The sequence below is a fragment of the Podarcis pityusensis genome, assembly GCF_964106645.2.
Source record: "Podarcis pityusensis genome assembly, chromosome: 16".
NCBI lineage: Eukaryota > Metazoa > Chordata > Lepidosauria > Squamata > Lacertidae > Podarcis > Podarcis pityusensis.
Genome location: NC_138041.1, coordinates 16243041 through 16270969, shown reverse-complemented (window position 1 = coordinate 16270969; position 27929 = coordinate 16243041). Strand labels below are relative to the sequence as shown.

Below are 27929 nucleotides of genomic sequence, written 5' to 3'. Positions count from 1 at the left end.
CAGGGAGGAGACAGAATTCTCCCTAATGGCACAGAAACACTCAGGTGTGGGTGGAACATTCAGACACGAGCTACCATCTGAATTCTGAACCGATTCATTTCCAGGAAAAGAATTGTGCTATTTGCACTCAGTGTTCCTACACGCTTTCCTTTATCGCACGATTTCTTCCATTTGGTTCATAACTTCTAGGCACAGGTCTGAGAGGCTTTTCTTGTGTCCTGCTGCTTTCCGTGGGAAAACCCGCCATTTATCGCTGAATTGGAGCCAAGTCAATCCGCAGAAAACTCGACTGATGTTTGCTCCAGTTCAGCACTGAGCAGTGGCTTTTCCCAGGGGAAAGTGGTGGGGTGAATGAAAAACCTCTTGGACACATGCCTGGAAGTCACAGGCAAAACAGAAGTGTGGATGAGCCCTGGCACACCTATCCCACCCCATCTTCTTTTGCCTCTACTATGCCAGTGCAAACCGGTTCACATCTTCCCTCCTCCTGCTCCTACAGAGTTGATCCAGACAGAGCTCCACCACGTGCAGACGCTGAAGATCATGACCAACCTCTTCCGCAAGGGCATGCTGGAGGACCTCCAGATGGACGTGGCCCTGGTGCAGAGCATGTTCCCCTGCGTGGACGAGCTCAGCGACATCCACGACCGCTTCCTCGTCCAGCTCCTGGAGCGCCGCAAGGAGTCCCTGGCCGCCGACAGCAACAAGAACTTCGTCATCAATCGGCTGGGGGACATCCTTATCCAACAGGTGCAGCAGCCGCCATTCTTGCTGGCACCCATTTGGAGTGGGGTGTGTGGCATGGAGGGGCATAGAGGGAGAAAGCAACTATTTTATCTCCCTTCTCCCTGCCCAGCTAGTATGTCAGGAACATGGGATACTGTTTTGTACTGAGTCAGACCATGGGTTTATCTAGCTCAGTATTGTCTACACTGACTGGCAACAATGACTCTCCAGGGTCTGAAGCAAGGGAGTCCCAGCCCTACCCAGAGATACCAGTGGGGATTGAACCTGGGCCTTCCTGCCACACGCAAGGCAGGTGCTCTTCCAGCTGAGCTGTGGCCTGTTTTCCTGTTGTGATCTCACCTCCTTTCACTTCTGCCTTCCAGTTTTCAGGCAGCAGCGCTGAGCAGATGAAGAAGGCCTACTCTGAGTTCTGCAGCCGCCACACTAAGGCTGTGAAGCTTTACAAGGAGCTCTTTGCACGAGACAAGCGGTTCCAGCAGTTCATCCGGGTAAAGGGCCTCTCCATCCTTCCTTCCCGCTGGGAAGGTCTATCACCTCACCCCCTTCCGCCCCAAATGGGAACTCCGACTCCCAAGGCTGTGAAACCTGTTCCCCAGTGTGACCTTTTGCCCCTCTCTGCCCCTTTCTCCAGAGGCTGACGCGGTCAACAGTGCTGAGGCGGCATGGGGTTCAAGAGTGCATCCTTCTGGTGACCCAGCGCATCACCAAGTACCCCGGGCTCATTGACCGGATCCTGCAGAACTCCAAAGGTACCAGAGAATGGAGGGCAGGGTGACCTTTCACCAAAGTGGCAAAAACCTGGCTTCTTTTTCTCTTAATCATGACCATCAAACAATCAACTAATGCCTACAATATCAACTCTCTGAAGCATTTCTGTAGCCTCATTATGCATGCAATCAATCATCAGGAATCTTCTTTCTTTGTAATGCAGTACAATTTTGTCTTACATTTAACTTGCACACTTGAAGGCAGGCTGGTTGAAATTGCACAAGTTAAATGCAAGCAAGGCGGAGAGCTTAAAAGCTCTTTTTGTGCTGGGCCTGCTTGTATGGCAAGACCCACTCTGTACAATGACTCTGGGGTGATCTCACGAGATCTCTTGGGCAATCTGAGTTCCTGCAAGGTCACACACAAGCACCCCTCAGTTTCCAGAGCTAGCACACCAAACACACCTTGCCCCCCCCCCCAAGCAAGGCATAGAGCTTCAAGTCTCTTTTCACGTGGGGTTCTGCTTGGGTTACCTGATGTGGAAAGAGTTTTTAAGCTCCCCGCCTTGCTGGGCAAGTCCTGCTCAGCACTTGGGCTCTGGGAGTACTGGCCATACTCTCTGCCCCCTCACCCATTAGCCATGGGAGCAGCTCCAAGGGTTTGGGTATATGCAGTTTTCTGTATTTAAGGGAGATGGGCGATTCATTCAAGATGCCCTGCACGGTATTTAAAGTGCCTGCACAAAAATCAGACCTAGATACTCTATTCATCGTCATCACCCGCCAGGTCCTTTGGTACCATTCTACCAAAAGTGGAATTGTACACAGCTCCCAGGACATAACAAATTAATATTCAGCTGCTGATAACCATCCTAATGTAACCTTGATGAACTTCCCAAGCTCAGTAAAGCCATTTGCTGGGGGAGAGAAAATTAAGACTGATACCCAGAGCCTGCTGTGTTGCTTTGTTCAGAATGGTCTAGTGATGCTTATAGCCCTGCTGAATGTCGGCAAGGTCTGGTACCCCTTTGAGACCCAGGAACCGGAAGTGAGCGAGACTGGGGCATTGAATCTGCAATGCAGTTGGGAGGCAGCAACTGTGAGAGGCTTCAGTGGGTTCTGGGCATAAGCTGATTGGAAGAGGGGTTTTCCCTGGGGCCAAAAAGCCCAATAATCAAACCGAGCCTTTGATCATGGTCTCTCCACCTGCCTTCCCCAACCCCAGGGAACGAAGCGGACCAGCGGGACCTGAGCACCGCCCTGACTCTGATCAAGGAACTCATTTCCACCGTCGACCAGGAAGTGCACGACTATGAGAAGAATGCACGGCTGCAGGAGATTTACGGGCGGGTAGATGGGCGCGCCAAGGCCGACCTGCCCTGGGAGCACGGTCCCTTCTGCAAAGAGGAGATGCTGCGGCGCAAGCTGGTGCACGATGGCTGCATGCTCTGGAAGACGGCCACCGGGCGCTTCAAAGGTGGGTGGAGCCTGTGGGGTTGTGTGTGTAGCTCACTGCTGCCCTCTAGTGGCATGTGGCTCTCAAGGAGGGGGGTCTCCCAGATGGCAAAAAGAATCCCTGATTCTGAACAGGCACAGTCATGCTTTATATACGTATTTGCTATGGTTATACATCTGATTTTGGCCAGCACATTCAAGGCATGTCGCAGTTTGAAAGAATGACATTATTGTTGTTATTATAAACCTGCCCTTCACCCTAAGGTCCCAGGGAAGGTTACGGCATTAAAACACAACAATGCAAAATTAAAAAGAGTTTAAAACAACTTTTGGGGCCCAAAAACAAACTGGCAACCAGTGCAGCTGTTTTTTTCTTTTTTTACCAGTGCAGCTGTTTTAAACCAGGGGTTATATGAGATCCAAACAGAAACCCAGCCAACTATGTGGCTGCTGCGTTTTGGGCTAGTTGACATTTCCTAGTAGTCTTCAAGGGCAGCCCCACGGAAAACATTGCGGTAATCCAATGCTCTGGAAATTACCAGAGCATGGAGTAGAGTGGCCAATTCATCTCTCTCTAAAAGGGGCCATAACTGGTGAGCCAGACAGAGCTGTAAAAAGGCTTTCTTAGCCACTCAGCTTCCAGTGGTAGTGCAGAATCCAGTAGCAACCCCCAAGTCATGTGAGCCTTTTCCTTCCAGGGGGATGTAACCCCTTCCAAGGCAGGCGATTCTGAGAACAGAGGATCCAAGTGACAGCCAGGATGATAAAGGGGACCTCATTATCTCCTTCCAGAACAGCAGTGCTGGGTAGTGGTTCTACAGGATCTTCACTTTGATAGGGGAGTGCGAGGGACTGAATGTGCAGCAACAACCCAAAATACCTTACAGCCCCTAACGCCTTGTTTCTTCCCCTTTTCTCTTGCAGACGTCCTGGTAGTTTTGATGACAGATGTTCTCATCTTCCTTCAGGAGAAGGATCAGAAGTACACCTTCCCCACCCTGGTGAGATATGCTCTGTGGGCTGTGCCTATTCCCTGGTGTAAAGGGCCCGGCCTCTCAAACTGGATACTCTGGCTAAGGGAAGCAGGACAGACGAAAGAAAGCCCTTCGCACATAGTTAAACTATGGACCTTGCTCCCATAGGAGGCAATGATGACCACCAACCTGAGTGTTTTTCAAGGAGGATTGGGCAAATTCATGGAGGAGAGGGTTGTTGATGGCTAATAGCCAGAGTGGCTATGCTCTTCTGTCATGGTCGGAGGCAGTAAATGCTTCTGAATACCAGTTGCTGGAAGCCACAGGATGGGAATGTGCTCTTGTGCTTGGGTCTTGCTTGAGGGCTTTGTATTGAGGCATCTGTTAGCTGCTGTGAGAACAGGATGCTGGACTAACTAGATGGACCACTCTCCTGATCCAGCAGGGCTCTTCTATATGTTTCTAATATGTTTTAGTGATGTTCGTTGTACACTACCTTGGACAGGGTTCTGCCCTGAAAATGGGACAGGTTCCTTTGAACCTTCTTCTTTTTTAAATCACATGATAAGGGATGCACAGGTGACTATGAATTGGCAACAAATCATTACGAGAGCCATATTGCAATCTTTACAAAAATACAAAGGAGAAAAATGGAAATGGTAGGGGAAGAGAGTCACACTCTCTTGCTGTCTCTCACAAACATCTGTTAAGATAATGGTTAACTTGAGCCAAAATTTCAGGAAATTGGGAATCTTTGGCAAAAGGAAGAAATAAAATCTACATTTTTTGCTTATCTGGGATGGGTGGAAACAAAGAGCTTTGAGGAAGTTAGGGAAAATCAGTGGGATCCTCTCTAAGTGGCCTCCATGCTTCTCTAAAATGTCTGATTTGGCATGATGCTGCAACGTGACAACATAATGTCAGCCCAGAAGCATTTCTGAGAATCATAGAAGCGTAGAGCTGGAAGGTATCCCAAGGTCCAACCCCGTGCAATAGAGGAACCACAGCTAAAGAATCCCTGGCAGATGGCTACCCAATCTCTGCTTGAAGCAGAGTCCAAACTTCCAATATGAGTCCAAACTCGCCACATGTCCTTGGGCCAGTCATTGCCTCTCAGCCTAAAGCTACCTTACAGGGTTGTTGTGGGGTTAAAATCAGGGAAGGGGGGGGAAACCATGTAAACCCCTTTGGATGAAATGTGGGGCATAACTGTAGGAATGAATTAAAACAACAACAACCAGAAAGGCGCCACAAACGCTATCAACTTTCTTCCCTCTCTCCCAGGACAAGCCTTCTGTCATCTCCCTCCAAAGACTGATTGTGCGAGACATTGCCAACCAGGAGAAGGGCATGTTCCTCCTCAGCAACACCCCGCCAGAGATGTACGAGGTGCACACCGCCTCCCGCGAGGAGCGCAACACCTGGATGAGGCATATCCAGCAGGCGGTCCAGCTGTGAGTGTTGTGGGTGATGGGGCCCAGCCCTCCTGGTCGGAGGCTCTTGTAGGGATGGACAGATCAGTCGGTCTATCAGCCACTTTATTGATCCAGCCAACAGACCTCACAATAAAAACGTCCACACCCATTAACGTATGAAAGGAGGGGCAAGATTGTCGATCAGTCTCTTAGCAATGGTGAAACACGGCCACATTTTCTTTGGATAAACATAGGAAGGTGGGAAGCTGCCCTTCTGCCGAATCAGAAAAATACTAGCGCAGAATTGTCCACACTGACTGGGATCTTTTCGCAGCCTCCTCTGGAGGTGCCAGGGATTCAACCTGGGACTTCAGTGTGCAGAGAAGCGTCTCTACCTCTGAATGATGGTCATTCCCCTAAATAACTCCTCCCCCCCCCCCCCCCGTTCCTTCATCATTGTCAACAGGAACTTAGCTACTGTTTCTATAACTATGTTACCCCCCAAAAGAAAAACTTAATATTCAGAAGATACAAAGGTGTTTCTGGAGTCACCAACCCTTTCCGGAGATCTCAGTAAATCTCACAGGGCATGGCTCACTGTTTCAGTTTCTTCTGGACCACAGGGGCATAACCTGTTAGAGCAGCAGGTGCCCCTAAACCTCCCACCCCCAAAAGCCGAAGGTATCTGTCACGTTGGAAGGTGCAGGAGAAAATCCCCTTCTGTATTTGTGGATGCATAAATTATGCAAATATTTGGCCTGAAGGTTAACAGTATGTAGTAGGGCTAACAGAACAATGAATGGCAAAGGTGAGCTGGTTTTATTGACTTCTGGATAGATCAACTTATTTCCAATTTGCTTGAGCTTCATGTTCATAAGCCCACTCCATCCTATTTCCACAATAATCAGTGTTTTTTTTAAAAAAAGAACCCCCCCAGTGGATTTTACTTCACATTTTATCACTGAGCATGTACACTTTTAATTATTTTTTTTTAAAACCCACATTTTTAAATGCATTTTGGTACCATTTGTGTGTGTGTCTCTGTCTGTGTGTGTGCCAAATACCATCTCACCAAATTTGGAGCAGTGCAAAATTCAAATTACAGTCCGCACATCAGTCTGAGAGATGCCGATTAGGACGTTTTGCATCAGGTTTCAGAGAAAGAGAATTCCTAAAGTCTGGTTTGGATCTAATGCATGCCGATGGAAGATACAAGTTTTAAAAAAATTATTTAGGGGAAGGGCTATAGCTCAGCAGTGGGGCACCTACTTGATACACAGAAAGTCCCAGGTTGGATCGCCAGTCATGGTAGACCAGGGTAGGCAAATTCAGGCCCAGGAGCCAAATGCAGCCCTCCAGACCTCTTTCCCCAGTCCTTGGGTCTCTCCCCAGGCCACACACCCTCATGTGCCTTCCTCTGCCCCCTCCTCCTCTGGCTTTTATGTGGCTGGAATGTAGCTTCCTGCATAAAGGTGCGAGTTACATCCTTTGCTCTGCCAGGAATCTTAAACTGATCTTTTTTGCTGTCGCTTTGCCCACTACAGGTGCCCCGACCGGGCCGATTTCCCACTCATTGAGACAGAGAACGAGGCCTCTCTGCGGAAGATGAAAGGTAGGGCAAACAAAACAAGAACTCCAGGAAAGGGTGTTGTTCCTGCTACCCACCACCTCCCCCCAGCAGCCATGTCTCTTCCTCCCTCCTGCAGATAAGATACTTCAGTGCGACCGGGAAATCTCCGAACTCCTGGAGGATAAAGTGAGGCTCTTTGCAGACATCCTGGCCCTTCAGAGCTGCAGCGAGGACGGGCCCCTGAGCTGCGTGAACCCTCGTACCCTCTTCCGCACCGAGTCGTCCGACACCCCCCAGGGCGAGAAGCTGATCCAGGAGGCCGTCAAAGAAGGTAGCATGCTATGGCACTCAAGGGACACTCCCCACCTTGGCCCAAGTCTCCTGCCTCCGATGAGGGGTCACAGGAAGTACAAATAGGGTTTCCATAAACCACAGGTGGCTTGAGGGAGGAAAGAGCAAACGGGCTTCTTTGAGCTCCCAAGAGCTTGCATTGTCCCATAGGAAGACACAGCTGGCAGGCTAGACTGCTCAGCAGGTGAGGATGCTTTGCAGTGTGAGAGTTGTAGTCCAAAACAGCGGCTGCAGGGGGCACTGAGTTGACAAAGGCTGCAATAAAGTGTGACGGGTTGGTTGGAGATCAGGGGGACAATGTTGGTAATCAGGCTTTATTGTACATATTAATGCATTACGTCAAATATTACATGGCTTACTAATCAATCTGCGTCTCTTTCCCTTTGTCTTCACGCCCCCAATCTCTCTCTTTACTGACAAAATGCCTGCGCAGTGGAACTTCTCAAAGATCTCTTCGTGGGACCCGGCTGGGACCGAGACCAGAACCATAGCCAGGCTCCCAACGGGTGCTCCAGCCCAAACCCCAACAATTCCACAAGTACGTGCCCCTCTTCCCTGCCAGTTTCCCCTAGCAAGTCCATCCCCCACCCCAAAGTTCACCTTATGGGGCAGAGCAGCACCCCTGCTGAGCTAGTCCTAGGGAAAGAATTCATAACCCCATGTGCTGAGCGACTCATAGAATCATAGAGTTGGAAGAGACCACAAGGGCCATCGAGTCCAACCCCCTGCCAAGCAGGAAACACCATCAGAACACTCCTGACATATGGTTGTCAAGACTCCTGTCGCACCTTCTGGACTATCACTGTTTCATGGGTAGGATTCAGTCACATACCAGGAAAATTGGGTTGTGCAATTAATTATTTTCATTATTATTGATCAATCTTATTGGCGGCTTTTTTCACACAAAAAAAACCTCAAAGCGAGGTGGAACAATGAAGAAACAAACACATAAAAACCAGCATGAATCAAAACAGAAAAATTCAAAAGACAACCGTCTGCAGTTATAAATCCTTGAGGTTTAAAATTTTTGAGGTTTATGTTTTTAAATTTTGCATATTGTGTATTTTATTGTTGTGAGCTGCTTTTGAGACCTTCATAGTGAAAATCAGGATATAATCTTAAAGCTCCAGGGTGAAGGCTCAATAAACGGGTCATTCGGAAGCGACCTCTGTTTGGTGTACATTTGGATAGTAAATTGGTGTAAATTCAAAAATGAATTTGCCCCAACTTGATTTTCTTTGCTGGCTAAATTTGCATGGAGCTAAGATTTGGGGTGGGGGTGGGGGGAGGATCAAGGTGCCTGGAAAGGGACCCCCCCCCTCACCTGGTTTCATCTATTTTCCTCCTGCAGATGGCGAAACTGGAACCATCAACGGCTCTCTCGAATTCATCAGGCTTGAGTCTGACTCAAATCAACGGGTGAGTCTTTTGGTGAGGCTGGTGGGGAGTTTGTGCCTGAGCTCTGGGTCTGGCCTGAAGCCTAGAATGGAGCAGAAGGTTCTCTTGGGTCAAGATGGACCAAACTGAACTGGGAGAAAGCAACGCCCTCCTGCCTCCCCAGCAGGAAATGATCTCATTTTCAATTAAGGAGAAACTGTAAAGTCATTTCTTACCTCTATGGAACCCTCTCACCACCATCAGTATTCTCAAAGAAAGCTTGAAAAACCAAATATTTTTTCTGCCCAGCAAGCCCAAAAGAAGTTTGTCCCTCACTAGCTGAAACATCTCAAGAGCTTTAAGATCTCCATTGGAGGTTTTTCCCCCCAAGGGGAAAAAAATATATATCCATAGCTTACTGATGGAATATCTGCTTTGCCTGCAGAAGGTTCTGGGTTCAATTGCTGGTGCTTCTTGGTAGGGCTGGAAATGTCCCATGCCTGTAATCCTTGGGGAGCAGCTTCCAGTCAGTGTAGACAATACGGAGCTAGGTGGATATGTGATTTCCTGGCCAGTTTTTCCAAGGTAGCACCTGACACAGTTTGTGTTGCATCCCTACTGTAGGATGGGAACGGCAATCAACTACAACAGAAAGTACCACAGGAGGTGAGTGGAACAGAGGAGACCTGGGCCAGGGGGCCGGGGCCGGGGGCTATGGGGTGGCGCAGCTTTGTCGGACTGATTGCCTTGTCCTTCCACCCCGCAGGAAGTGCTGCAGCGGCTCAGGACTCTGTACTCCCTTCTTCACAACCTGCAGGTCAGTGTGATTTGAGCCTCCATTCCAGGGCTCCTGTTCGAAGAGGATGGCGTTTGTTTCAGAGCTGTGTCTGCTAAGAGCTTGCATTTTTGGGTACAGCACAGTTGTATCTTACGTGCATTTAACTTGGCTGGTTGAAATTGCATGAGTTCAATGCAAGCAAGGCACAGAGCTTGAAAGCTCTTTTTGCTCTGTGTCTGCTTCACGTGACCCAAGCGCGAAAAGAGCTTTTAAGCTCTCCACCTTGCTTGGCGGGCAAGGCCTGCTCTGCATGGAGACTCTGTGAGTGCTGGGGAGTCTCTCACTCCCCCCCCCCCAACAACAACAACTGTCTGACTGCGGGGCAGTTCCAAAGTTTAGTTTAGGGTATGCACAATTTTTGTTTATACGTGAGGTGCTTGGAAAGTGAACCACCATGTAATGTGCAATCATGCAGTATATCAAGGGTAGAAAATGGCCTGTTGCTGAGCCAGGTGACCAGCCCCAGGAAGGCAAAACAGGAGCAGAATGTGCTTGCTTTTCACAATCCAGTTGTTGTTATATTAAATTTGTATACTGCCCTGCACCTGCAGTTATTCAGTTCTCTTCCTGAGGAGGCCCAGACATTTTCAGCAGCTTTCCCCAACCAACCTCATGCCTTCCAGATGTTTCAGACTACAATTCCCATCAGCCCCAGCTAGCAGGATCGTGTAGCCAGGGACTGGTGGGAATTGTAGTCCAAAATGGCAGTGCTGCTGGGGGCTGATGGGCACTGCAGTCTAAAACAACTGGTGGGCGCCAGCTTGGGAAAGCCTGGTTTCGAGTCCCCAGAGGCCAGTTTCTTCAATAATGGCAGGGCTACTGGGCAGGATTATATTTGGCTTGTCATCCTCACCTCTGTTGTAGCTGGCCAAGGATGCAAGACTGTGGCAGCACAACAGCCTTGCAATGCCCTTCTGGATATCGAGAGCCAATAACAAGGCCGATTAGGCAATCCTGCCTCCTGCTAATGGCGCCTCCCCCTTTGCTCCCCTCCAGGGCGTTGTGGCGCATCAGGACTCGCTCCTGGAGCTTCAGCTGCAGGAGGCCGGTGAACGGCGGGAGAGGCTGAGCCGGACCAACTCGCGCAAGGAAGGCTGCTCCTCCGCTGACCGGCAGGCCACCGACCTCTCGCTGCTGCAGAAGCAGCACACGCTGCTACAGGAGGAGCTGAGCCGCTGCCGGCTGCTCTGCCAGGAGAAAGTGCAGGAGGTGGCTGCCCTGGAGGTCCGTTTGCGGGAGAGCGAGCAGGAGAGAGCCCGGCAGGAGCAGGAGGCGGAAGAAGCACGCAGACAGATGGTGGCTCTGCGGCAACCCCTGGAGGCGGCCTGGGGGCGCAAGGGGGCGGAGCCTCGGAGGCGCAGCTTGCCTGCAGGCGACGCTCTGTACCAAAGCTTCACCCCACCTCCGGTAAGTGTTTCTTCCCATTGAGCTCGAAAGCTTTCCGGTCAGCCTGGTATTTGCCAACCCAGCACTCTCCAGGTGCCTCCTATCAATTTGAACTAGCCGAGGATGGTGGGAGTGCAAAATGGCCATGCTGGCTGGGACTGAATTATGTTTTCTGCTATCTGCAAATAATAAAATACTTCTTTTTCCATCCCTAAGCCATTTCCCTTCAGGTATCCCAATAAAATCTCAGTAGGGTCCAATGGAGGGTTTCCAAGTCTAAAAATCAACGTAGGAAAATAGAGCAAATGGTGGCACAATAAACAGGGGAGGAGCGTTAGATCAATTAATTACAGTAGGATGGGGTTTTTGTGTTTTTGTGCTGCCGCCCCCCCCCCCATTTGCCCTTTAAAAAAAAAAAAAAGATACTAGGTTCCCCCATTGAGATGCCTAAGTTGGGAGTGGGAAAACCTTGTTCCTTCCCTGAGCTCTGCACGAGGGGGCAGGGGACTCATTTTAAGGAAACTTAAGTCTCTTTGAAGCTTAAATCTATTTATGCATAATTATTTATAGCCTACCTTTTAGCTAAGACCCCTCTGGGTCCTTTCCAACTCTACAATTCTGCAATTCTGCAAAATCCTTCCAAGGCAGCTTAGCAGTAACAAAGATCCAGGGTTGTTTACTGCTTCTGCTCAGAGTAGGTCCACTGAATTGATTGGACTTGGGTCCATCGTGCCCATTATTTGTAATTGGCTACAACCCACATTAATAAAACCACAGTATTGAAAGGTATGTCCATAATGCCAACAGCTCCATCGGAACACACCCTTTTGAGGCTTTGATCCAGGTTCACCCCCTTCTTCTCTTTCTGACAGCAGAGCCGAGGAGGCGACCTGCTCTCTCCTGGCAGCCACTCCTTCCACCAGACCTTCGTCGGTTGTCAGCGGGATGACATGGCTTACCACGGTGCGCCTGGTAGACTCCAGGAGGGTGACCACGATCTGGAGGTGCTCCCCGAGGAAGGAGGAGGGGTTGCCCACCCACATTCTCCCCCTTCGAGCCCAAGAGGTGAGGGATGAAAGGTCTTTCTCTGGAGATGCTGCAAGCTGTGATGTCATCCAACTGCCCCTGCAAGTCAAGCTTTCCCTATGTTTAGGCTCTCCTGAGAGATTAAAATCGAAGCCAAACCCATATGACGCCAGGCCAGGTTCAAGGGCCTTGCGTTACTTTACAGCTTGGGTCCAGGATATTATAAGGACCTCCTGATCCCTCAGATCCCTGCCCAATCACCAAGCTCTTTGCAGGTGGCCCCCCATGGCTCAGATGCACAGGTCGTAATGCTAGAAGCCACACAGTTGGTCCAAGCCTGTGGAACTCCCTCCCAATAGAGATTAGACAGGGAACCTCCTTGCTGAACTTTAGGCGCATGACAAGGACTTTCTGGTTCCAGCAGACATTTGAAGGTGGTGTTCAGCTTTACAGTGACTTTTTTTCTCTGCATGGCTTATTTTTATATACACCACTTAGAAATGCTAATTATTAAGTGGCATATAAATGCCTTAAATAAAATCAAATAAAAGAGGGATTTGCTTTTAAATGGAACAGCAGTCAAGGGTAGGTCTTCATTCATCGGTATATGTTCTTTGGGTGGCCCTGCACAGAGCAACAACAAATAAAATACAATAATTAAGATACAAGGTTCTGTCTTGGACCTGGTGTTGTCCCACATCTCTATAAATGACATGGATGAAGGAATGCTCATCAGATTTGCAGCTGATACCAAACTCAGAGATTTCCCCTCCCTCTCAAGGTATCAATGCTCTTTGCCCTAGTAATGTAGACTGTGCAGTATTGAGTTTGGACATGTATGAATATTACATTTTGAGGTTCTAGATTCAGATTCTAAACATTTGGCCAAATTTGCACGCAGATAAAGATCTGATGCTAACGTCCAGGTGTAAGAGCCAAGTTGTCTCTGCAGAAAAGACCCGCATTCTACAGTCGATCTGCTTTTTCTTTACCGTTTTTGATCTTCATTAACGGCCGTTATCCACCACTGCCTTTTGAGATAACAAGGTCTTTTTTGCCTGGTTTCCAGATTTCCAGAGGATGCAGGACATCCCGGAGGAGGCCGAGAACACCCAGGAACTGAATGTCGGAGACGGCAGCTCCTCAGAGAGCTAGATGGTGTGGCAGGGTGGGGTTACGTTGGGGTACCGCTGCCCCCAACCAAACTCCAGGTTTCCTCCAATCAAAGCCATGCCTGGAACTTCAGGGACTTGGAAAGGCCACACCAAGCTAACTTTGGAGTGGGCTGTGGGCGGGTAAGAGGGGAGGGGGTAGCGGGAAACCACGCCCTGAGAGTGGGGAGAGGTGCCGGGAACTGGGTCAGAGCTCCCCCCCTGGGGACCGCCGCTTGATCTGTGGCCTTGATCATTCCTCATTGATGGGCGATGGGGCAGGGGGAGGACCACCTTCTTATTGCCCCACAGGGCGTCTTCTTCAATTCAGATTGCGGGGAGGGCGGGGAATGACCCGGAGATTTCGGGTGCCGTGAATACCTGGGATGTGGCTGATTCCGAACCCCACCCCACCTCTGTTTAGTTGAACTTTATTTATTTTGGGAATGGGTGGAGCCTGCCCCCCTCTCCTTACAAACAATAAGTTTTAAATTATTCTTTATTTTATTTTATTGCTTCTCCATGGGTCTCTGTGCACAGGGCAAGAAGTAGTGTTTTCTGCTTTCCTGGCCAACCTCTGCATCTTGAGAAGGGGAAGGAGGAAGGTCTGTCAACCCAAGACAGTCCATATGAGTCCACAGAATTCTTACACTGCATGTGTCCCAGCACCAGATTTGTGTGCCTGGTGTCCTTGGAGTTGTGGATTTAACCCCTCATCAGGGATTTCCCCCCCCCCCCGGTCACACACACTTTGAATCCAGTATTTTATCTGGATAAGACACACTCTACCTACCCTGCTTCCCATTCTCTCTCTGTCTCTCTCACACACAAATCTGCTACCAAGACAGGCATTCCTCTCTCCCTGTGACACACAGCACAAAGAACAAACTTTCTAATGCCTCTTTAAAGGAACACTCTACATTACAAATTGGCAAACCGGTTGCACATACACCGGTTGCAGGTTCCACACACACACACACACACACAGTTTCAGGGTTCATAGTTGTGGCAGGAAACAAAGTGCTTCAAGTAGTAAATGGTTGCGCCCTGTCAAGGACCTTCAGTTCCAGAGAATGTTGACCCAAGTGCTAAAACAGGGGAACTTCCTTTGGGGAATACATCCAGAAGCCCCTGATTTATCTTTATAATGATTCAAGCTGCTTAAGCTCAACAATTCATCGCTCCGAGACAGGCCTCGGGAAGGCTGGTTTACACAATTGCAGTTTGCAGGAGACTGAGATCCTGCAAACATCTGACAACTTGATACCCGCCAGATATTTTGGACTTCAATTCCCATCAGCCCCATGGTGCACAGGCTGGGAATTGTAGCCCAAAACACCCAGAGGGTATTGCACCCGCAAATTCTGCATTACAATATTGCGGCCCTTAACATTCCAAGCAGAGCCTCTGCTGCTTTGTAAAAATATGTCGACACACTGCCTCCTAGAGGACAGTAAATGGAACGACTGCCTCTCAGATTCTAAATTTTGCCCTAAAGCTACTCAAAATGATGAGGAGGACATTTGGAGAGCAGACACGATTCCTCCTGGCTGCCCAACCAGGCTTGCCGTGTTATTGGAGGGAGAATTTTTCCCAAGTTATGGTGTTACCTATAGTTTGCAGGTAATGAAGACTGGGCTCTGCTGTATATTGGGGGAGGGGCAGTGGAAATTTTATTTTTAACTCAGTCTAGTGACTTCCTTTCTGTACCAAAGCTAGGGATTCTTCTTTACAGATATCTGTCGGGCGGGGGGGGGGGGAGATTTAATCCAGGGATTATTATTTTTTAAAGAAGTCCCGGAGCTAGCTTGATTAGGCTGCAGCTCTAGACTTTACACCATAACACACTCCACTGAAACAAGCAGGGATTTCAACCCAATTTGATGACCGATGGAGAGTTAGCCCTAGAGCAGATTACACAGCAGAAAATTTTCTGCCCAAGGTGAATATGATTTGAAAGGAGTGGTTACGGAGTTTGTAAATGAGCTGCCTTTTCTTCCCCATCTTATAAAAAGAAAATTGCATGCACACCTCAAAATCCCTGAACTATTTCAGGGAGAGGTATGTATGTATGTATCCAGTGTGGAAAACCCATTTTGGATAACACAAGTTTTGATACAGTAAAATGCTGCTCCCTCCTCAAATGCTGCGTTTCTGATGGCAAATACGTCCTCCCCCATCTCTAGAAGTAAAACTCAATGGATGTTCTCTCCCCGCACCCCACTCCCATTTTTCCAAAACATCTTAGAAAAAGATATATTGGGTTGTTGTTTTTTTTGTAAAGGTAATTTAAAAAAATTAAATCCTGCTGTGCTGACCAATAACACCTCTTAATAGAAAACATTAAAGAAGAGGGAGTGATCGCTACAAAGGACTTTTTGTTTTTAAATTAATTCTCAAGACTGATTTTTATAAATATATATATATATTATATGACGAGAAAAAAATGGTTTATTGTTTCCTGTTGATTTAACTTGTAAACCGAAAGGAGAAAAAAAAAGGCTAATTAAAGAAGTCAAAACCAAGAATGTCTCGACTTTGATGGGGACTGAGTTTGGGGCGGGGGGAGGGATTAAGATGGCAATTTCATCCAAGACCAAGACATAAGAAAGAAGAGCCCTGCTGGATGAGGCCAATGACCCATCTAGTCCAACATCCTGTTCTCACAGTGGCCAATGGGAAACCATCAAGCAGGACCTGAGCACAAGAGCAAATCTGCCTTTTCCAGCAACTGGGATTCAGAAGCATTGCTCCCTCTAACTGTGGAGACACAGCAGAGCCACTTGGGCTAGTAGCCACCAGGAGTTGCCAGGTGCTGATCCACACCCTTCTGGAAGCACCTGCAGAAAGGGACCCTGATACAGCTTGCCTTCATAGATGTGCTTCCACCCTCCTAATATATAAAGCGCTATATTGGCTTTCCAGTCAGCCAAAGGCGTGGTTGCAGCCAAGGTGAATACAGCAAGCCCTAAAGTGCTTTCAACAGTGTATAGCGGGGGGAGCAGGGTTCAAAATGATCCTTGGTTTGGGATTGCGGGTGTTTCAGGCTAGGAATGTTTCTGCTTTCATCCAGGCGCCCTACAGATATTTTGGACTATAGCTCTCGTCAGTCCTTGTCAGCACAGCCATTTTGGGCTGCAACAGGCTGGGGCGGGTGGGAACTGTAGCTTGAAAGACCTGGTGGGCAGAAGCAGTCTGAATGCCTGGACCAGGGATAAAGTCTCCAAGTTGATCCTTCCTGACGGTTATATTTCCGTAGGTTTGCTAGGTTCCTGGCCTTCAATCTGGCTTTGTATGTTACAATTGTAGAACAAATGTTAGCCTGACAGCAACTATTAATCTTATGGGGCCCAAAGGCCTGCCTGAATAAGCCCAATCTAGTTGCATACATATTTGACTAGTCGCCCAAGAATGTGGATGGTGGTGGGTGCGAATTCAAAAAAATTGAACTTCCCGTTCAAAGTGGCAGGCAGGTACACTGCATCCCAAACCTGCTATCTTGAATCAACCTGTTAAATCAGTTGCTTTAAAGTAGAAAAATAAGCAGAAGTTGGAAAGAGGTTGGTTGGGGTGTGTTTGTTTGTACAGAAGGGAAGAACGGAGAGATAATATAGAAGACCAGTGCCCGGGTGATTGCAAAGATAAAGGGCACCGTTTTCCATGTTTGTCAGAGAGAAAGAGGAAATTAAATGCTACATCAAACAAAAGTAAGGGAGGAAAGCAAGAAGCGGGCAGGTAATTAGAATAACCAAGTTACTCTTGATTGCTGGTAGCAATTTGCTGCTAATTAGGCCAGGCCAGTTGGAAGCTGGGAGTTGGGCCATTTGTATCTTGAGGAACAGCTTTTGGTCATGATGTTGCGAAGCAATTTGCCTCATCTGGACAGGGCTCATTTGGGTTGATATAGTTGTACTACAATTTTGATAATAATAAAAGTTGATCTCCACCTGCCTGTCCCTGACTCTGGGTTGGGGAAGATGTGCCATTGAATCATAGAATTGTAGAGTTGGAAGGGATCCCAAAGGTCTAGTCCAGGGATGTCCAACCGCTCGATTGTGATCCACCGGTCAATCGCGGGGCATTCCTGGTTGATTGTGTAATTCTTAAATTATCCCACCAAAAGAAAAGAAAAAGGGAAAAAGCTCAACAACTTTGCTGAAGCCTCCCCAGAATAAGCTCGACAACCTTTGTCAATCCAATGAGTAGATCACTGCCAGTGCTTTTATAGTGGGAGTAGATCGCAGTCTCTTGGGAATTGGACATCCCTGGTCTAGTCCAACCCCCCAGCAATGAAGGAACCACAGCTAAATTGGAGAGGGGGAGTTTGGAATAATGAAAAAGCCCAGCCTAAAAATCAAAGGGGAAAAAGAATCTGGGACACAACCAGGATATTCACCCCAGGAGCCTAGTCTCTGAGGCAGCTGAAGAGTGAGATCTCTGGTGGACTTTCCTTGTGCCTAATATGTGTTTTTTAAAAAATGAGGAGCTGACTCCACCCGGAGCACAAACACAGCACAGACTGTGGAAATGGAAAATGTGCGGCTGGTGTTTTCTCAAGAAATCTCTGCTGCCCCGCCTTTTGACTCCTGTAATTTAATTTCTCTAAACAGGAAGCCCGGATTTGCATTTATTGTGTTTGCTCCAAACTTTATTACCGTGATTTCTCTCCTGTGATGGATCTTTGTCACGACCTTCTCTGGACTGCTCCATACACAACACAGGTTGTGGGCAGCTTATTCAAGTGATCTGCTTCTGTTTCCCTTTCTCCTTGAGGTCCCCTTAGGCAGCATGTCTACGCCACCACAGCTCAACGCTGCCCAGTCTCTGCCTGCCTTGCAAAGAAAATATATTAAAAACTCCCATGAAAATTAAAAATCATGGATCATGATTGTACTTTTTATCCAAAGAGAGAGTGGGGCCACCAAATTGTCCCAGCGCCACATTGTCAACACAGCAACCCTGTGAGGCAGGCTAGACTAAGAGGCAGGAGTCTGGCCAAGGTCTCCCAGTCAGCTTTTCTGACATAAAGTAATTGAACCTGGCTGTTGTGGCAGCCTCTGCTGAGTTGAAGTGTTGAACAGACTTTGGGTAATAATTAAACTGATTTAAACTGTGAAAAAGGCGCAAAAACTTCCCCAAAAGAGCACTTGCATTGTTTTTTTATGTGTTAAATGATATTCAGCGCCGGTTTTAACAGGGTTATTTATTTAAAACACACGCGCGCGCACACACACACACACACACACACACACAGAGCATGTTTTATTAGTATCACTTTTAATTTATGTCATGTGTCACCCTGGGTCCTGCACTAAGAGAAAGGCAGGATGCAAATAAATAAATAAATAAAGGAAAGGATTTATTTATTTATTTATTTATTTATTTATTTATTACATTTATACCCCAGCTTTCCTCCAGGGAGCTTAAGGCGGTCTACATACATATCCCCCACCTTCCCTACAAGAAAACAACAGCCCTGTGAGGTAGGTTAGGCTAAGAGGCAGTGAGTGGCCTTCCATGTCACCCAGTGAGCTTTGTGGCTGAGTGGTGGATTTGAACTCTGATCTCCCAGGTCCTAGTCCAGCATTTTAACCGCTACATCACACTGCAAAGTTTCTTGTTGCAGAGAGAATGAAGTACTTGCATTTACGTTGGGGTGAATGGGTGACAGAGAGAGGAAAAAAGTGAAGTCAGGGTTAATTCAAGGTGGCCCCATGCAGGTCTTCCATATTCACATCAGACATGGCTGGACGGCAGGTCATGGACTCCCATTGGAGCCTTGAGGCTTCTGCTCCACGTGCAGAGCAGAGACAGTGGGGAGCAGCCCTTCTTGTTGGTGGAAGGAAAAGTTATGGCTCCCCACCCCTCCAAGGAACGTCTCTGGCCCATTCCCAGGGATCGCTTTACCTTTTGATAACAGCGTTTCAGGCCAATAAATCTTGAACTCAAAACAGCCCATAAATCTGAAGGCCAGGCGTGGTTTTGACGTCTACCATCATCCAAGGCAAATGTCTGTGGGGCGGCAGGATATTCCCTTCTGCCTGGCTGCAGTTCATAAATGAATGTTTATATACTGATTGCATTTGCCGCCCACCTTTTTCTCCAAAGAGCTCAAGGAGGTGTGCATGATTCTCTCTCTCTTCCTTGTTTAACCCCCACAACAACCCTGTGAGGTAGAATAAAAAAAATCCTTCCAGTAGCACCTTTAAGACCAACTAAGTTAGTTCTTGGTATGAGCTTTCGTGTGCAAGCACACTTCTTCAGATACCTGTGAGGTAGGTTAGGCCAAAAAGCAGTGACTGGCCTTCAAGGTCACCCAGTGAGCTTTATGGCCAAGTGGGGGATTTGAATCCTGGTCTCTCTCAGGTTGGAGTCCCAGCGCTCCAACCACTATGTCATGCTGCCTCTTGAAAACAGTGAGACTGTCTGGATAGGAAGGCTTCCTTCTGGGGGCCCTTTGCTCCTCTCCTCACCATCTGCCCCTTCTCCCTGCAAAAGTGCCTTTTTTAACGCTGCCCCCTCCTCCAAAATGTGTTGAGCACCACTGCACAGATACAGGGAGAAGAACACCCATTGAAAACTCTGGGGGCCTTACCTGGAAGCCCATTGGAAGTAATGGGATGAATATCAATTTTCATGGCAAGGCTTCATTGAAATAAATGCAAACTTGAATACGGAATGTGATGAAAACCTGACAACATGTTAAGATCTCATTTCAGTCACTTGCTTAGAATAAGAAAGTGGAAAGTTCCCAACACACAGGCTTTTGAATTGTTCTTGGTGCTGAAGGTGCTAACCCTGCTTTGCTCATATGTAATTAATGTGTAATTAATAAGAGAGTATTCTGGAGGTCAAGGGGAAGAGAAACCTGTTTTCGTCTCTGTTGGAGATTCTTATACCCTCCCAGCATTCCTTGAATCCTGTGCCAGGCCCCGAACGGAGATACAGGCTGGGTATTTTTTGATGCCAACGAATGCGTGTGGACTCTGCCAATAAATGTGCCTGCTCAACTCTGCCCCAAATCATATTTAATGTTAAACCGCATTTCCTGCAGCACTGATTTATCTACCTCTTTAAAAGTTCAAAATTTGAGTTCACACCCCACCAAATGAAAACTTTTTTTTAAAAAGCAGAGGAACCCCACAGCTGTTCTTGCATGGTGGGGCAGACATTTGCCAACCTGGTGCCCTCCAGCTGTTTGGGAATGGAGCTCCTATGAGCCCCTGAAGGGCTCCAGGTTGGGAACAGAAAATGGAGGGTCTAAGAAAGACCCTCTAGACCATGGGTAGGCAAACTAAGGCCTGGGGGCCGAATCCGACCCAATCGCCTTCTCAATCCGGCCCATGGACGGTCCAGGAATCAGTGTTTTTTTACATGAGTAGAATTTGTGCTTTTATTTAAAATGCATTTCTGGGTTATTTGTGGGGCATAGGAACTCATTCATTTTTTCCCTTCAAAATATAGTCCAGCCCCCCCACCCCAAGGTCTGAGGGACAGTGGACCGGCCCCCTGTTGAAAAAGTTTGCTGACCCCTGGTCTAGACTGAGAGTCTGGAGAGCTTTTGCTACAGCAGTCAATATGGGGTTAGCTGGACCCATGGGCATAGGCAGGGGGGACAGCTGCCCCCCATCAAGTAAATAAATAAAAAAACTAACTGAACAATTACGTCACAGATACATCTGTTCTGCCCCCCACAACATAAAGCCTGGCTACACCCATAGCTGGACCAGTGGAGTCTCACTCAGCAGAAGATAGAAACTTATATTTGTATTTTAAACTTAGACCTTCCCCTTGTTTCTAAATCTCACCACAGCTTGCCCGGGACTCACTGGGAGAGAGGACTTGGAAAATACCCAACTCGGGACCTTAGCTCCGCTGTCTTTCAAATGGAATTTCAGGGTCGTTGTGAGAGGTGAACATGGGAAGCAGCCTTATACCCAGTCAGTCCATCTAGCTTAGCATTGTCTACACTGACCGGCAGCAGCTCTCTGGAATTTCAGACAGGATCTCTGCCAGTCGTACCTGGAAATGCCAGCAGGGACTGAACCTGGGACCTTCTGCATGCCAAGCGGGTGCTCTCCTGCTGAGCTGTGGCCCTTGGCCAGGGTGAAGTCAGGGCTCTTTCCATGGGACCAAATTAATGATTAACGGTGATAAAGAAAGGAAGAAGCTGCTTTGGAAATTAAAGCCGCTGAGGGGAATGTGGAAGAAACACTTAAAGCTCTGAACCTGCTTTCTTGGGTGTAAGTTCTGTTGTGGGCTTGTTTCCAGGTAAATCTACCTGGGATCTGCCTCCAGGAGATAACTGAAGAGTCAGGAGGGAGGGGAGGGACGCCATTTGAGTATTGGTTCACTCCAGACAAGTTTAGCAGCATTCAATGGGCCTACACTGGAGTAAAGAAGTCCCCCCCCCCCACTTGGAAGGGGTGTGTCAACTGTTCACCACAAAACCCTCTCAGCGACAAATTGAATAAATGGGGTTTTTTAATTGATGGGAATAATTGAAATATACATTGTGAGGGAAAACTTTATAGCTGGCTGTTTCCCCAGTGTCAATGACACCCCCCCCCCCGACCTAGCTGCTATTCAGGGAAATGTTTGGGTACCTCAACTGGGCCTGTGTTTTTCTCTCCACAGCTCCACAGGAGTGTCAGGTGCAATTTAGATCAGGGAAATGGTGCAGTGGAAAGGGTTAAACAGCCCCCTCCCAGCTGCCACTCCTCAGGCCCCATCTGGCTTGAAATGACAACAATTTTAAAAGTCAGGACCTCTGATCACAGATTCCCCACATCCAGTTTTACTGCCCATGGTGGGAAGCATTATAATATTGTTGCCCGTCACCCCAATTTCTGAGCAGTGAGAGATTCTAGGGGTTCCAGGTTTTGTGTTTCCTTTGGAAATGAGGCACCGAAGAGACTGTGGTGTCTTTAGAATATATGGTTTATTTACACATATACAGCCTGAGCCTAGATGGAGGGGATCACAAGACCCGAAAAGGGTCTTGCTTCTCCCATAGCCGCAACCTTGGCTTCATACAGAAATCAAACATTGCACTCAAACATTTCTTTGACTCCATCTTGCTGCTTTCCTTTTAGGTCACATCACTGCAACTCAACTCTAAACTCAGGCTTTGGCCTAACAATTTCCAAGCTGCTGTCTCACACAGACACCCTTTGTTTCTCTAAATGGCCCATCACCCAGGCTATCAACTCATCACAGAAAACTAGCCTGGCTTATATTTTAACAGGGGTTAGAAGGATCTCTGACATTCAGCTTACTTCCTCCCCTTGCAAACTCATAAGAATCTCTTTGGCCAATTTCTGGCATGAAATGCTACAGAATGAGGAATTTGACATAACTAATCTGGCCATAGATGATGACCCTGGGGGGGGATCTCAAGGTATCTTTCTGACCTCCATTTCTCATGATTAGTTCTAAGCAGGTAGGTGCAGGGGCTCAATCCTGCCTAACTATCATAGAAGTCCTTTATTTTAACCACAGATGCATAGTAGCAAGAAACGCCCTCTGCATATGGTCAAGGGAGCTCTGTTATGGCCTCATAGGTGCCAAGGCTGAGCACTGGCCACAGATCCTTTGGGGGGGTCAGTTCTGGAGACCCCCAGCTCAAAGAAGCCCCCTCTAGTTCTATGATAACAAAACTTTTCTGTCAGGTCAGAAAATGATCACGAACCGGTTTTCCTCGGCATCCAGGAATCTTTGCCCCGGGGTCCTTCAGTAATTCAAGTGTTTCCTCCAACTTGCAGAGGGTCACATGAGCATTTCTACCCCAGGGATCAACTCCACTTCGGTGACTGCGTTTGGCTCCTTGGCTCTCGGCTCCAAGATGGTGGAGAGGGTAGAGTCTTCCTTCTCTTCACTGTGAGAGATCTTGCTGGGGTTCCGAGACGGGCTATGGGGCAGAGCCACCAACACGCCGTCCTCCCAAGTCTTGCGGGAGGAAAAGTACTGGTAGGAAGAAGCCGCAGAAGAGAGCCTCTGGAAGATCTCCTTTGTGGCTTCCCGGAACTCCTGGCGCATCAAGCAGTAAAGCACAGGATTCAGGCAACTGCTGCTGTGAGCCAAGCAGGTAGCCAGGGGGAAGATGTAATTGTGGAGGAAGTAAAAGGCATCCCCCCTGGACACCACTTCGAATTGGACCAGAGCCCCCCAAAGAGTGATCGCCTGTTTGGGGAGCCAGCAGACAAAGAAACATCCGACCACCAACTGGACAGTGGTGGCAACCTGGCTCTGCCGGTTCAGATTGCTGCCTTGGACTTGGTGGGCCTTCAGAAGCTTCAGGAGGAGGAGGTAAGAGGTCAAGATGACCACCAGTGGAACCACGAAGGTGAACACTACCTTCTGGAGGTGGTAGATGCCCAAGAGACGAGTGGTGGGGAACTTGTAGAAGCACAGTTTCATGCCGCCGTATTCCACCACTTTTGTGTAGATTGGTACAGGCACGGTGGCCACCAGAGCCAAGGCCCAGAGAGCCACAGTGATGCACTGAGCCACGCGGGAGGTCATCCTCGACCCGTCCTTGAGGGCCGAAGCCACGGACCAGTAGCGCGTGACACTCATGGCAGTCAGCAAGAACACGTTGGCATGGACGCTGAGGGTGGTGAGGGAGGGGACAGCCTTGCACATGGCCTGCCCAAAGGGCCACTTGTAGTCCAAGGCGATCTCTGTGGCCCAGAAGGGAAGCGTCAAAGAGAGCTGGAAGTCAGCCACTGCTAAGCCAAAGACGAAAATGTTGATGACCGGGATGGGCCTGCCCTTGTGGGTCCAGATCAAGTACATCACGAGCCCATTCCCCAGGAGTCCTATTGAGCAGACCACCGAATAGATGAAAGCGATGAACATTTGCAGGCCAAACGAGATGTCTGGCGATGAGGTCAAGGCACTGCCATCCCCCACGAGGTCAAAACCTCCCATCAACGACCAGTTCCCAATTCTGGGATCCGCGAGGCTGCTGTTCCGCTCAGGTTCTTGGAGTCCGCTTGCCTGCATCTTTGAGATTGGCTGAAATCCTGCGTTGCCGCCGTGGCTGGGACCCTTGCGCCGGTCAGGCGTGGCACGTGCTGCTTCTCTCACGGCTGGAGAAAACGTCATCCGTCAAAACCTGCCGAAAACTCTGACTGATTGCCATGGCTTGTTTGCATAGCCAGAGCAGAAAGGAGCCGGCCGTCGAATCCTCCTAGGCTGCGAAGGTTGGTTTGCACAGGGGGGAAGCTTGCAAAGTAGCCTTGAAGAACCCAAAGTCCATTCTTCCAGAACCTTCCGGACTCAGCCGATGAAGAGAGCAAGCGGTTGAAGTCCCAGGTCCTTCAGTCTTCCCCTTTGAGAAACAGGGGACTTCATTGGCATCGATGCCTGTCTCTCCCTGAGTCCAGGCTGGTGTCTGTCCCTTCCTTCCTTGGGGAAATGAGAAAAAAGGATTAATTGGCAGAGCTGAGAATGTTCTAACCACGCCTTGTGTGATGGTGGACAGCCCCTCATTTAGATGGGGTGGGGCAGGGTTTCTCTTGGAGGAGGAGGAGGAGGAGGGCGGGGAGTAGAAAGTCCTGGCCTCTCTTCACGTGGGGTTGTTTGAACTCTTTGCTCGCTTATTTATCTTCTCTGGCAAACCAAGCTTTCTTTGTGATGCAAACCAGCAGCAGACGCAGAGGGAACTTTGAGTCAGGCCTGATGTGGCTGGCAGGACCCTGGACAAGAAGCAAGGCATTCTGGGAAACCTCTGCTGCTCTTATCGAAGGGGCTTTGCAGAAAGACCGCTTCCCAAGGAGAAAGGAGAAAGGTGCATTATCCCTCAGCCCTGCTTGGATGCTGGGGGGGCTTACAACAAAATCTCCTGAAAGAAGAATGGGCCTAGCTGAGTCTCTGCAGAGTGCCTCTGGGCTACCACTGAGTAGCCAGTTGCCTCAGTTTCCCTCACACATGTGAGATATTCACAAGCTGACTTAGACTCGCCACTTCTGGGGGTGGGCGTTAATCAAAATTTAAGCCCAGTTTTGTTTCTGGTGGTTAAAAGCATATTCTAATGGAACAAGGAGACTTGTCACTGGGTCTGCCTACCAAGGCTTTTGTGTAGCTGTGAGTAGGAGGAATTGTGTCAGGCGAAGCTTTCGTTGCCTCTCATACAGGGAAGAGATGAGAACTGCACTGAAGACACCGTCAAATGTGGTGTAGTGGTTAAAGTATTGGACTAGGACCTAGGAAAGACCAGGGTTCAAATCCTCACTCGGCCATCATGAAGCTCACTGGGTGCCTTTGAGCTCAGCCACTGCCTCTCAGCCTAACCTACCTCACAGGGTTGTTGTGGGGATTAAATGAGGAGGGGGAGAATAATGTACACCATCTTGGAACCTGCAAACGCTTCCTCCAGCCACCCAAGTTGGGTGTTAGCAGCGAACTGATTCACCATTTTCTTTGCGACATTTAGCTCTGCTGAAAGAATTGCCTCTGGCTGTGATGCTCCAGACAGATAATCTGCCGCAGACGCCTCCAGTGCATTCCAGCCAGGAGGAGATGGTGCTTTTGTGCTTGTCTCGGAGGGCGGGCTGTGCGTATGCCACAACTGAAACTGCAGCATGTGGTTAGACTTCCAGAGAAACCCCCATAGCTTTTTTTAAAAAAAAAGTAAAGAAAACCAAGTTCCTAGTCCCTATGGTGACGAGCAAGGCATGCTTGAGAAACGCATTGGAGAAGCGTTTTCATAACATTCAAGCATCCAAGGGGAGCCTGAATGAAGTTGTCTGTCATTAAGTGGGGAGAAAGAGTGCCCTCCATTCAGGGGAGTCTTTAGCATATGTGCCACCGGGGTGCAAAGATCCACCCTGCACCCCCAAATTTAGTTTAGCTCCCAAATTAATTTTTATTATGCTTATGTCAGACACCATGCTTACGCGTTATCTTTTGTTTACAAAAGAAGGGAGGGAAAAGTACCAGTTTTTTTTATTTGTTCATTTAGCGCCGCTTGAATGACAAGCACCACCGCATCTTTGGTAAATGAGCACACAAAGTCAAAAGTCCTTCAGGGAAACAGTAGCTATACATTTCGGTAATATCTATGTATATATGTATTTTGTTTTTCTAGCTTGATCAAAATTATTTATTATTTCATAACAGGTAGATAGTTAAGAACTTAGGCAGCTTCAGCGGCGGGCGCCTGGCTTCCCCCAGAATTCGACACCCAGGTGCCCCGCACCCCTTGCACCCCCAGGTAAAGACGGCCCTGCCTGCATTGCTCATTGCCTCACCCCACAAGGCAAAATAAATACTTATACAGTATTTAGATGCATACTGGCTGGCTTTTGAGATCTCGCCACAGAATTTGCCAAAGCTTTAGACCAGGGGTAGTCAACCTTTTTATACCTACTGCCCACTAATGCATCTTTCTTGATGGTAAAATTTCCTTACCGCCCACCAGTGCTCGATGGAAGGAGGAGTCAGCTTGTGCCATAGAACCCCCTACCGCCCACCTAGAATCCTGAAACGCCCACTAATGGGCAGTAGGGACCAGGCTGACAACCCCTGCTTTAGACAATTACAACCTGCAACAGAATGTTGCAGTATATCCTTCCTGGCCGGAGTGCTAGGTCTCAGCCAGCCAGTCAGAGGACTCCGCTCTTCCCTCTCCCTTGCATTCCCCCTGCCTGTGGCTACTGAGTGTGCTCCGTCCTCATTGGATTGTTCTGGGGTAAGGAGTTGTTGTTGTCCCCTTAGTGTTGCATTAAAAACTTCTGGAAACTTCAGGGTTCCCCCTATTATTATTCAGGCAATGGGCCTGAAGACTTACCCCATTATTTACTGGTTTGTCCAATGCGTCTGTGTGTGTGTGTCATCACTGGTCCCCCTTATGCTTATTGGCTATTCCAAGGCTAGCCAGTTTGGTGTTTGCCAGATGTTTTGGATTGCTATGCCCAGACCATTCAGCCAAGAAGGAGGCACTTTTAGCGGGTTGTTCCCTAGACCAGACAAATAGGATATGGCCTGCTCTTGGTGGGGGTTGCACTCTCTCTGAAGGAGCAGGCATGTAGCTTGGGGGCGACAACCTTTAAGTTGGACTACTGTGGTGCTTTGTATATGTGGCTCCCTTTGAAGGCAGTTCAGAAAATCCAGCTGCTGCAACATTCGGTTGCCAGATTGTTGACTGGAGCAGGGCAGTCTGAACATATAACATCCACCCTGAAACAACTGCACGGGCTAACAATTTGTTTCTGGGCTCAGTTTGAAGTGATGGTTTTGACCTTATAAATCCTAATGTGGCTCAAGATCTCAAGGACCACCTCTCCGCATGCAAACCAACCTGGATCCTATGATCATCATCTCCATGTGCCCCCTCCTTGAGAAAGCCATAGGGTGGCAACACGAGGACAGGGTCTTAGCAGTGGTGACCTCCCCCCCAACTTGTGGAATTCTCTCTCCTGGAAGGCACACTTGGCATTGCCTTTATCTGTTTTTAGGAACCAGGCAGAGACTTTTATATTCAAGCAGATTTTTGGCCCTTACTTTCATGGCCTCTTTTAGTAGGGTGTGATCAGGAAGTCCTGATCCATTTATCTACTTAGCTGTGCTTTTATATTTTTATTATATGTTCTTTTGCTGTAAGTCATTTTGGGTCACTCTGAGAGAGAAGTCACTAACTAATGTAACAAACACAGAAATCAGTGGCCAGACCTGTTGGATTTCTGCCTGCTATATTTCTATTACAGGAAGCTATTCTGTAATAGAAACATAGCAGGCAGAAATCCAACAGCTTCGGCCATTCAGGTGCTCACCTCAGGAAAAGAAACTTGGAGATTCTACCTTCCAGGATTTGGCTTCAGAAATTCCTGCTAGGATTTGTCCCTGTGGGAGGGAGCGTTATTGGTTTGCTGTGTTCTTGTTTTATTATGTATGTTGAACTTGTATTTTTACACTATGAACTGTCCTG

At 48.3% G+C, this 27929-nt stretch overlaps 2 protein-coding genes across 13 annotated transcripts in view; one reads left to right on the top strand and one right to left on the bottom strand.

Moving 5' to 3' along the window:
• Positions 1–15525, top strand: part of ARHGEF2 (Rho/Rac guanine nucleotide exchange factor 2) — a 121938-nt gene extending 106413 nt beyond the window's left edge. For 11 of the 12 annotated variants that reach the window (XM_080984443.1, XM_080984441.1, XM_080984442.1 and 8 more), the window contains 15 exons: positions 500–750; positions 1110–1235; positions 1379–1496; positions 2680–2931; positions 3834–3910; positions 5168–5337; positions 6843–6910; positions 7005–7199; positions 7653–7757; positions 8571–8638; positions 9221–9262; positions 9363–9413; positions 10431–10841; positions 11693–11885; positions 12916–15525. In XM_080984443.1, the coding sequence (XP_080840569.1) occupies positions 500–750; positions 1110–1235; positions 1379–1496; positions 2680–2931; positions 3834–3910; positions 5168–5337; positions 6843–6910; positions 7005–7199; positions 7653–7757; positions 8571–8638; positions 9221–9262; positions 9363–9413; positions 10431–10841; positions 11693–11885; positions 12916–13001 (2213 nt within the window). In that variant the 3' untranslated portion in view covers positions 13002–15525. The remainder of the gene's footprint in view (positions 1–499; positions 751–1109; positions 1236–1378; positions 1497–2679; positions 2932–3833; positions 3911–5167; positions 5338–6842; positions 6911–7004; positions 7200–7652; positions 7758–8570; positions 8639–9220; positions 9263–9362; positions 9414–10430; positions 10842–11692; positions 11886–12915) is intronic. The other variant, XM_080984438.1, reaches the window with a different exon arrangement.
• Positions 15526–21919: 6394 nt separating this feature from the next.
• On the bottom strand, positions 21920–25962 carry LOC308465571 (relaxin-3 receptor 2-like). The gene has a single exon (XM_080985562.1). The coding sequence runs from the start codon at positions 24104–24106 to the stop codon at positions 22766–22768; it is 1341 nt and encodes a 446-aa protein (XP_080841688.1). The 5' UTR covers positions 24107–25962; the 3' UTR covers positions 21920–22765.
• Positions 25963–27929: the final 1967 nt, after the last annotated feature.